General features: G+C 48.7%; 1 protein-coding gene across 1 annotated transcript; it reads left to right on the forward strand.

Annotated features, from left to right (window-relative positions):
- The first annotated feature begins 2,776 nt into the window (after positions 1-2,776).
- LOC149336415 (TNF receptor-associated factor 6-like) lies at positions 2,777-3,385 on the forward strand. Its single transcript, XM_089554144.1, has one exon. The coding sequence runs from the start codon at positions 2,777-2,779 to the stop codon at positions 3,383-3,385; it is 609 nt and encodes a 202-aa protein (XP_089410270.1).
- The last annotated feature ends 8,175 nt before the right edge of the window (positions 3,386-11,560 follow it).

Here is an 11,560-nt window from a genome sequence, read left to right on the forward strand (position 1 = left end):
TACAATGGTGCTGTCGAAGTCAATTGGGTGGTCACACCCTTCACAGTGTTCGGCCACGGCGCTGCGTTGACGATTCATGTGACGGACGTCCGCTTTGTGTTGGTTCATCCTTTCCGCGAAGTTCTTCGTTTCCCCTATGTACGACGCCGGGCAGACGGAACACGGAATTTTGTACACGACGCCCTGGGCCTTTTCTCTGGGCTGCCGGTTTTTTGGGCGGGGGAGAAGGCGACCGATAGTGCTGGTCGGTTTGTGCGTTGTCAGCACCCCTTCTTTTCCGAGAATGCGACCGAGCGTCTCGCTCACGCCTCTCACGTAGGGGATGCAAACACGTTTCCGCTTCTGGCATGCGTCTGAGGAAATAATAGACCGGATTTTGTTTTGCCTTTCTTGCTTCCTGATAATGCGCCGGATGAATGAGCTTGGGTAGCCGTTCTTTTGGAGGTCAGAAATGACTCGGTTCTTCTCCTTCCTTTTATCTTCACTTGAGGAACATATGGAGTCGGCTCTCTTCAGTAATGACGTTACGACAGATGCTTTGTGCGGGATGGGATGGTTCGAATCGAAATGTAGGTACCGTCCCGTGTGGGTTGGCTTCCTGTGCACCGAGGACTGCAGGCCTTTGTCGTGCCTTGTAAGTAGGACATCCAGAAAAGGCAGGCTGCCCTGCTGTTCATGCTCAACAGTAAATTGTATGGCCGGTTCAACTGAATTTAGATGACTCTGGAGGTTTTCTATCTCTGAGGTTTTCACCACACAAAAGCAGTCGTCTACATAACGGAGGAATAACTTTGGCTTGGGATTAAAGGAAGAGAGGGCCCGGCTTTCGACGTCTTCCATGGTTAGGTTAGCCACTGTGACTGAAATTGATGCCCCCATAGCAGTTCCGGTTGTTTGCTTGAAAAATTCTCCGTTGTAGGTGAAAAAGGTACTGCGCAGACAGAGGTCGAGAAGGCGACATACCTCATCGACGTTGAGTGGAGTTCTCTCGTGCAGAACTCCACTCAACGTCGATGAGGTATGTCGCCTTCTCGACCTCTGTCTGCGCAGTACCTTTTTCACCTACAACGGAGAATTTTTCAAGCAAACAACCGGAACTGCTATGGGGGCATCAATTTCAGTCACAGTGGCTAACCTAACCATGGAAGACGTCGAAAGCCGGGCCCTCTCCTCCTTTAATCCCAAGCCAAAGTTATTCCTCCGTTATGTAGACGACTGCTTTTGTGTGGTGAAAACCTCAGAGATAGAAAACCTCCAGAGTCATCTAAATTCAGTTGAACCGGCCATACAATTTACTGTTGAGCATGAACAGCAGGGCAGCCTGCCTTTTCTGGATGTCCTACTTACAAGGCACGACAAAGGCCTGCAGTCCTCGGTGCACAGGAAGCCAACCCACACGGGACGGTACCTACATTTCGATTCGAACCATCCCATCCCGCACAAAGCATCTGTCGTAACGTCATTACTGAAGAGAGCCGACTCCATATGTTCCTCAAGTGAAGATAAAAGGAAGGAGAAGAACCGAGTCATTTCTGACCTCCAAAAGAACGGCTACCCAAGCTCATTCATCCGGCGCATTATCAGGAAGCAAGAAAGGCAAAACAAAATCCGGTCTATTATTTCCTCAGACGCATGCCAGAAGCGGAAACGTGTTTGCATCCCCTACGTGAGAGGCGTGAGCGAGACGCTCGGTCGCATTCTCGGAAAAGAAGGGGTGCTGACAACGCACAAACCGACCAGCACTATCGGTCGCCTTCTCCCCCGCCCAAAAAACCGGCAGCCCAGAGAAAAGGCCCAGGGCGTCGTGTACAAAATTCCGTGTTCCGTCTGCCCGGCGTCGTACATAGGGGAAACGAAGAACTTCGCGGAAAGGATGAACCAACACAAAGCGGACGTCCGTCACATGAATCGTCAACGCAGCGCCGTGGCCGAACACTGTGAAGGGTGTGACCACCCAATTGACTTCGACAGCACCATTGTATTGGAAACGGAAGCTAACCCACGCAGGAGGCTTCTACTCGAGTCGTGGCACATACAGCAAACACGAGAGAATGTTAATCGTTCCCTGGGGACTCTCCCCTCATCCTACGTCCATGGGCTGCGGCCATTGACCCGCAGGTCCTCCACACAGGGGCTTAAAAAGCCAAGCTGCGCTCGCCCGTAGTCACACCGTGAAGAAGGGGCCGAGCCGGTCCCGAAACGTCGTGTTTTTTCCTGTATTTTACTTGGTTGGCGTCACTTACCTTCTCCTAACATTAAATTTCCCAACCAGACAGACTTCTGTCGAATGTTTTCTTTTGAAAGAGGAAATTGCCGGATATGGCGCGGACAGAGGCTGCATGCCGACCCAGGAAAAAAAAAACGAGACAAGCTCGTCCCCCATTTCCCCCCAGCCATGCTCCCCTCCTGCTATCAATCCGACGCCCTCCCTCTTGCAAAACACCTCCTTCCCCATTTGCCCCCGACACCATGGGCTTTGTTCACGACTTTTTCCACTCCCTGGCCTTGACCACTGTACGTTTTCTCGGAATGTTTCTCGGGTGACCAATGATCGCCCCGCCGGCCTCCGAGAGTGAGGGGTGCAAGAGGCGACGGAGAGAGCGGTGTGCCCTTTCTCAGCTCGCACATCTCTTTATAAGCAGCTGGTGCGCAGTGGTGGACGTTCATAGAGACCGTGCGAGTTTCTCAGAGCGTAAACTACTGAGATCTTCTCCAACGACTACGGTGCGAGCTGCTTTGGAGGATTTTAGAGCCTGAAAGCATCGGCCGTCCAGACATGGAAGAGAGTAGTCATTCTTCAGGGAAAGACGATAACCGGTACGTGCTGAAGGGCTTCGCCTTCGACCTCGACCACCGGCCCATCAAGTTCACCGAGCGTATAGACAGCGTGTATCTGTGTGTGCTTTGCGGAGAGCTGCCGGCGGATTACATCCGTCTTCGATGCGATCATAGCATGTGTGGCAACTGTCTGGGAATGGCCATGGGGCGCTCTGGTGAAGACTATGCGGGTGCTTTCGGAGCGTGTCTAATCGACGGAATGACCATCATGGAGAACGAACTCTTTACCATCCACGTCCCGTTCGACTTCGTGGCCAGCTTGCGCGCCCATTGCTTCAACGTCGAGCACGGCTGCCCGTACCAGGCCCCGCTACAGGATGTCCGGGAGCACTTCGAGTTTTGCCGCTTCCAGCCCGTGAGTTGTGGCTACTGCAGGCGACAAGACATACCCATCAAGGACATCTTCACGCATCGGCGCATTTGTCGCGGAGGGCAAAGCGAGACGACCTACGTCTCTGGTCTCCACGGCAGCCAAGAAAGTGGCGTCGCGGGCGCCGTTGGCTGTGCTCCAAAGGAAAGCGTTGACAATTCTACGGCTGCTTGTTGACTTGCCAGAACAATGCTGGAAAGCGTCGACGGGTTTGTCAAGCGCTAAAAATGGGTACGTTCTAAAAGGCTGGACCCTACTCTTTACCACTGGAATTGGCTTACTTCCCATGGCCTCCGCGAGTCCCCAGAAGAGCGCTTGCGCCTCGACGGACCTCTGCATCGTCGAGTGGATGGATCACCAGTACTGCCCCGACTCCCAGGTGGACTCGCTCCTAAAGACGACTACTGAACACTGACCCGACACAAGATGACATGATAGGCACTGCCCTCCGAAAGCACCTGTTGTTGCAAGTCGTTGTGCTTCTCCCTTACCATTCATCCCCGTTGTCTTTGTAGTGCATTTATAATTTCCTCCTTATGCACAACTATCCTCTGATAACTTGTCAGAGAATTGGTAAAAAAGACTTTTCAAACAACGTATTGTCTGGGACAGTCATTTATCTAGCCAGGGCGGCCAGCATATTGGTCAAAAACGAAGACACGTCGAAATGTAGCCAAGCGTGTCTGATCTTTTTGCTGCCTGCTTCGGTCTGCATCGCTGAGCGAGGGGAGTCTGGAACAAACTGGCGCCCGCGATCTCATGTGAATGCCACCTGCAGAGCTGCTACAGCCGCGGGAGCGCCTCTCTGTGTTATATCCGTGGATTCTAGATCTTTTAGTTCGCAGATTATTTTAAGACAACTCTTGCCTTTTATGGGGGCAAAAAAACCCTTCCCCTCAGCTTTGTCAACGAGTTAGCTTTCCGTTTTTCGACCTGTCTTGCGAAAAGCACTTATATCATCTCTTAACCAGCTGGCAGACAAGCTGCTCTTGATTACTCAGGGCCAAGTACGGGCATCTGGCTTTGCATTGCAAGACATGTGACTGTGACCCTCCTTGCCGTCCAATTTTTGAAGATACTGTAATCTTGTACCATCACCGCGACCAACTTACCAGGGAGATTGTTGAAGCGTCGAACATCGCGCGTTCTGGACCGGATGGTGTCAGTGAACCTTCCGTTAATTTGTCCCAAAAAAGAGCTTGCATATCTGGCACGATAAGCAGATGGCTGCCGAGGGGGTGGGTGTCTTGTTGATGTTATCTTCGTTTCCTTTTCTTTGTTGCCTTTCTGGACATGTGTATATATGCTCCCGTATTTTGCAAAAAACCGTCTGTTGAAAGTTAGCGCTTGTCTGTGTCTCCTCGCTTCTCCCGTCTTCTCGTGTGCGAAGAAGGATGTGAGCAGGAGCACAGGGGTACGTGGGTGACCGGTTGCGGAGGTAAGGGGGAGGAGAGAGCAAAGGGCAGTAGGGAGAAGGTGCTGTCTCCTGATGTACCTTTGCGTGCGCCTTTCTCTTTTTCCCCTTTTGCTTCTCCTCGAGCCGTGGACCGCAGGCCGCGAATTCTTCTAAAGTGCGCTGTTTTTTTACTTCCGACGCTGAAGAACGACAAAGCTGGCGCGTCTGCCAAACCGGTCCTGACAGGTCTCATGCATGAACGCAGCCTTGCCGGCTCACGTAAAAAAAAAAAAAAAAAAAACCTTCACAGCGGCTAATGTGTCACTCCTGGCGAAGGGTCAGTCCTGAAGCGGTGAAACATTTCTGAAAAATCACATCAGAGTTTTTGGAGAGAATCAGTTGCATTCTTCGACGTCCTGGTTACGCAGGACTGCCACCAGCTTTGTGAATAGCGCAGTGCAAGGCACAAAGATTGGCATGACGCCGTGACATCTTGCACCTGTTAGTCTGTCATCACGAGTTTTTGCACGTTAAATGGGATTACTGAGGATTAGGCAGATTAAACACAACGATAGCGAAACCCGGTAGACGGCATTTGACGGAAGGCCTCCTTTCAGCGGAATTTGCTGATTACGGTTCTTGAGTTCTATTCGACAATTTTGACTTTCTCAGCTTCTCAGATTATCGGCTCTTGAAAAAAAGTATAGTATGTGATTAACGTAAATTAAACCAAGGATAAAAAAAAATGGAGTTCCAGAGCTACATGAAACCACCGACATAGTGTTTCCCGTCGTATGGTCCTCGTCAGAGTATTTTATAAATTGCGATCAATTAGTTATTTATGTAAGATTAATTATGCTAAATTTTAAACATTCACTTTAGGTTAACGTGCTTTTTGTTAAGTTGTAGAGGAGCGTTACGAAAGAACCGATGAAGTTTTTTTGTAGGAGCGTGTCTTCTACGTGGTCCTTTCTTCAAGTTCTTTTTAAAAAATCCCGCGAAATATGATAACACCACGTGTTTTCTCTCTTGCGCTACCGTACTGTCGCGTTGCAAGCCAGCTCTGAATGAACGAAGCGTGTGCGCTCACCGTGTCCAAGTAAGCGGCCGGGGCGTAGTTCGACGGGCTGCAAAATTATGAACAAAAAAAAAAACGAAGACTACCCTGGAATACACGACTTCACTACTTTCACTTCATTTTTTGGTTTGCCTGCGCGATGTCTCATAAAAGCCCTATCGCAATTGGCAGATCACGCCGTGCGCTTTCCATGCTGGAAGAATGTGCTGATCGCACTTTCAAGATTATGCTAAGAGCGGCGTCGACTGCTCACTTCCAGAAGGTGAGCGCGCACGCTTCATTCAGAACGCGCTTGGCAGCGCTACAATGCAGTAGCGCAAGAGCGCAATGAAGTGTTTTTTTCTTTTTCATATTTAGCGAGCATTCCATGAAAACTCGAAAAAAGGGCCATGTACGTTGCTACAAAAAACTGGATCGGTTCTTTCGTAACGCCCCTGTACAACTTAACAAAATGCACGTTCCCTTACAGTAAACGTTAAAATTATGTATAATTGATCTTAAATAAGTAACTAATTAAGTGAAAGTAAGAAATACTCTGAGGAGCGCCACACAGTGAGCAACAACATGTCGTTGGTTTCACCTAGCTACGGAGCAACCCTTTTTTTTAAATCTTTGGTTCAAGTTCCGTGAAACACCCTGAATAGATTTGGCCTGCAATTGCGTCTATCTGGAATGAGGCAGGGGCCCTTGTGCTTGCCTCTTCCTGTGGAATAATGACACACATACCATATGGCGCCTCTTGGAAAGCGGAAGAGACTGGTAGTTTAGGATGCGGGATGCTCGGTTGCGGAGATGAAGTTGTCTAAAATTGATCTGTTCGCGCTGGCCCGGGTTCGAAGCCCACTCGCGGCCGTAAAGCATTTTCGATTATTTTATTTCAGGTGAATCAGGCTTCAGACATACAGACAGACCACGTCGAAATCGAGAATTCAAGCCTTAGTGCCGCACCAAAAAATGCGACCCCGTCAGCTGGCTGTTGTTTTACCAGTTTGTGGAGGTGGCGGTTGATAAAAAAACGGCCGCTCGATGGAACCGCATCACCGAGTGGCCGTGGTTCTCGTCTGCTCACTTACTGAGAAATACGGCACGATGAAAGGCTTTTCCTAGAGCCTTTACTTAGTTCCTTCTCATGAAACGTGCGTGCACTGTGTTATTATGGCTTGTGTGCAGTATCAAATAAAACAAACCATTGTGAACGGACGAGACCTTTCAGCGGCCACGTAATTGGTGAAAGCTTCAAAAACCGCGTGTTCTCGCCTTGTGTGGCTAGAAACCAGTAGAATGTAGCAAACTTTCCGCTTCTCCAGAGATCATCCGGCGACGACAAAGCGTCGAGGCTCCAATGTCTCTATATCAAAAACAAAAAGAAAACGCTCAAAGTAGAACACAAAAATCACAGGACGTGATTACCACTGTAGAACGCGAGATTTCAGGTGATGAAATTCGTATTTCTTATTGCCATTTATTTTCATATTGCTTTCAATACGCATGGCCTCACTATTCTTTCACTCGTGATGTAACTGTGCTCGTACCTCTCAGACGTCAACGCCAACACCGACGATGCACAACCAAGAAACATGCCCTCAACAGCTGTCGATGTTAATACGTCGCAGAGCGTGCACTGAGAATGCAGACAACGAAGGCAGCTCCGTGGAAGATACCCGCTTTCGCTGTGGGTCGCTTGGCGGCCTTGATGTCCGCTGACGCACCCTAGCATACTCTCGACGTGCCTGCATTCGTTGTGTCTGAAGTGAATGGACAACTTGCAGAATTGCAGGAAAGCTTATTTACATGAAGGTCTCTTCAAACCAAGAACCCTCGTTCACAGAGCGCGTTTCCACTTCCTGCTCGGCTGGCTCCAGGGGTTAGCGCGAAGGGGGATGAGTCAGTAGCCCTCCATTGTATCGTTCTTGGAAGAACGTGAGGGGGGCTGCTCCCTAATATGCCGGAACCTGAAGCCTCGACGCACGCCTCCAGCCATCGAGATAGTGTAAAAAAAAGTTGCCGAAAGGTTACCATGATGCGTTCTCTTGACAAGTACCTGTCCCGACCCGCTCCTCACATCCTTTCCACAACTTCTGTCTTATATTGACAAAGGGACATTTCCCCCCTCATTTTTGGAACGAGAATGTTCGGTTGAAAAATTGTTGAGGGCACTCGATATGCTGAAAGTGTGCTCCAAGGGCCCTTCTTTGGCGTACGCGCTCAAGGTGGGCGCTCTTGGAGTACCACAGAACCGGTATAAGCATGCGCACTACAGGAGACGTCACCGGACCCCCACCGGAACGCACGGGCGCTCGCGCACGCGTAGGAAGCGGGGTCCGGTTTACGACATTAGGGAGTTTTAGAATAGCATCTTGGCGAATAGGGTGACCCTATCCGCATGCGCTTAGCGTTAGGGGAGCGGGTTCACGTTTTCTGTCTATAGAATAGGGTCGCGGATGGTCGCTTTGCGTTGCTTGAAGGCAGCGCCATGACGGCGGGAAAGAGAAGCTTTCAGAACAAATAAGTTGATATATATGCTGCACTTTTTTTACTGTGTAAACAAAATGACGCGCAAACTGTTTCCGTTACCAATTACTATTTAGGAAAAGCGAAAAATGATGCAAATATTTTTTTATAATGCGGACATGTTCAATCCGAGCCAAGGCTATTCACACAGGAAGAGTAGTAGTAGTAATGGTTTTTTTAATATTTTGCATTGAATATGGAAGGTAGGAGAATTTTTTCTACCCCTGCATCTGCTATCGCTGCTGGAAGCACCTGAGCTGGGGCGGCGGAAATAAAGGATAGCAGGCAGTGTGTAGAAGTGAAAAGAAAGAGGGGAGGGGATAGTAGAAAGGACAGGGGGAGGAGTATTCTGAAAATAAATATATTTACATATATACATGATAAATATAAATATATACAGGTCGCACGCGCGTGAAGGTCTGGCAAAAAATTGCAAACCTGTTTGTGGAGATCAGTAGTTCAAACCTCCCGCGCTTTCTGACGTCAGTCGACGAGTACTCGCTAAGCCTAGCAGCTCTGTAAACACGGAAGCAATCTGAAAATTAGGCGTGTTTTATCGCTAAAATTTTGTTGTTCAGGCAACTTAAGCCAAAGCGAAAGCCTCGTGCGCCTTTAGTTTGATGTGAGCGTGAGCCACAGAGCAGCGGCAACGACGAATCGGTGATGAAGCGAGAGGGCCCGCTTCGGCGGGCGCCGCCATGTTGTCCCAACGTAAAGCGGCTTAGGGGCGCAAGGAGCGCACGCTATTTCGCCGATTTAGCGTTAGCGTCGCCCGCTCACCCAAACACCCAAGAGCCGATAGCGTTCTGCGCATGCGCAGTAGCATCCCGCTATTCCCCTATGACCCAAAGCGATAGGGTGACGCTATACTAAAACTCTCTATTCGGAGGACAGCGGGGCTCTCGGCGACTCTTTTCTTTAAGGCTTGAAGCTCTTTGAGGTTCCCAGAACTTCGCGGTTCGAGTTGCCCTTCAGAGCACCCAACCTCTTTTCTTCACGGCTCGAAATTACTTCCGTCGGCTTGAGAGGGGGAGCCAGCCAGCACCAAGAACATGGAGGTGCATGCCCTTTTTCGGCGCCCGTTCGGCGTACGGCGTCGCTGTACTGCTCGCAGCATCGGTTCATGTTTGGTAAACTTCGGTATGCCAGGCACTCGGGCAAGTGGTCTGTGAGCGGAAAGTTTTATCATATCCGTTCTAGAAGCCGCGCAGAGCTGCGTGAAAGTGTGGAAGTTAAGCTGAAAACGATCTGGCTCCCGTGATAAAGTCGGAAAGAGGAAAACACATTGCATTAGAGCTGCGCTGGCTGGACTGTACAGAACAAAGACCCACACGTACTGGTAGTACACGAATCCGTGTAGGCCGGTTTATTGAAGTTAGCGCAGTTCTAACATTGCAATCGCACCAACTAACCCTGTTACAAGTAGAGATGCCGTGTTTTCGGTATCCGTTAAACTCCGTTAAACTCCGAAAAATGACCCCCGCGGCATTTTGATATGAATGCTGGAAAACCAATAAACACTGATTTTCAGCTGTCCTTGAAGAAAAGAATGCCAGTTTCAAGTGAAGAAATGTACTCTACTTTTTTTTCTCTAGTTCACCCGGAACACAGCCGCACTGAACTGTCCTTGGTACCATTCCTTTCAATCGAAACCAAATTCTGATGTCGCGTTCCTTTGTCTTCTCTTTACCAGCGTGACGGTTTTCAAGTGTGTAGGTCAGGCATAAGTTTCCTGTAACGAGGAACGCAACAGGACACGAGAGTACCCAGGACAAGCTCCCCACCCGACAAAATCTTCTGCTCTTTCCGCTCAGCAGTGCTTACAGGCTCCAGGGGAATACGGCGGGATTTCCACATTGCCTGCACGTCTCTCTCATTGCCAGTTTGGCAACTTGCCACTGTGGTTCCCCTGAGATCTGGTACTTTTTTTTTAGCGTTAATTCATGTTCTTGGTTTCTGGAGAGCAATCAAACAAAAGGTGAAAAGCTCGAGAGCCTGCTAGCAGTACTCGCTATCCCCGAAGACGTGACTGTATATATAGTTTTTGTGAAGTGTAATCACGTGGTATAGAACATCGAAGCAATAAACACAGCAATAAAATCATTGGAATCAGAGGAGGCACTTGTCTGCCGCGTGTACTCAATCCTGGTTCATCTAGGCTGCACCTTCACTGGTCAATACCTTACTGAATGGTCAGCGTTTGGTGCGAAGACCGATATATTCGCTACTCGACAAGCTATGAAGTCCGCGAGAAATATATGCGCAGCTTCCGCGAAAACTCACTTGATAGCGATGACTTCTGGCATCAAGTGCAAGTTGTGGGCCCGTCCATAGAGCAGGAATTGATGACAAAGAAGTCTTTAATGGATTATTTTCGCCTGTTGTGAGCTCTGCAGACAACCCGTCCTTGAAAGAGGGATCTCAGAATAATCGGTGTTCAAAATTATATCTGCTGACGTTTTCTTTGACAGCTTATGGAGAGCGCGCTGTAAAGAATGGCCGGTCTTGTTAAAACCATCTCTTGATTTTCTTGCCATCCCCGCATCAAGCGCAAATGTAAAATGTGTGCTTTCCGACCGCATTCCTCCGATGGCTGATAAATCTCTCAATGTACGTGTGCATTTTTTTTTCACTACGTATAAATATAACATTTTATACTCTTTAAAGCCTTACAGTTCCATTACGAGAAAATCCGGCGCCATGCGTTCGTCGTTCCAAGTATTTGCGTGTGTATGTACTACATAACTACAGACAATCCAAGCGATGCCATCACTGGCAGAGGCTCAATGCGGTGGGAGTATTTTCAACTACATTCGCGCCAAAATTTTGAATAACCTTACGTCGTACAGCGTTCCGTTGCTGTCATAGCATTTCTCTTCTTTTTTTACTCGTTTGGGCATTAATTCATGGGGTAGGGTGTTTGGTATGGGTTTAATAAAAAAATTCCGGTGCGTTATATTTTCTCCAGTAATTATACAGCCGCTTTACAACAACTATCCCGATAAACGCCGGTTTCTCTCCGGCATTGCAAGTAGAAAGCGAAAAACATCGAACCAAAGAGAAAAAAATAAACACCATATAACCCCCAAATGGAAAAAAAAGAAATACTGAAAACTCGGAACCCTAGGTTTTTTAGTGAAACGCCTTAGCAACGAAATAAAGCACCCATTTATGTTGTCCACTCCGGCAGATGATGATAACTTTAGATTTTTAATTAGTGATGCGATACCCTCAGCACTAATGGTGATGGGTTCCATGAATGGGTAGTCAGACTCGAGAACAATTGGCATACTGGAATAATCTTCCTTAGTAAACACTGATGCAAAAAATCTGTTGAACGCGGTTGGACATTCAGTGTCAGCTAGCG

This window comes from Amblyomma mixtum, chromosome 7, assembly GCF_055824585.1.
Source record: "Amblyomma mixtum isolate Tamu chromosome 7, ASM5582458v1, whole genome shotgun sequence".
Taxonomy (NCBI): domain Eukaryota; kingdom Metazoa; phylum Arthropoda; class Arachnida; order Ixodida; family Ixodidae; genus Amblyomma; species Amblyomma mixtum.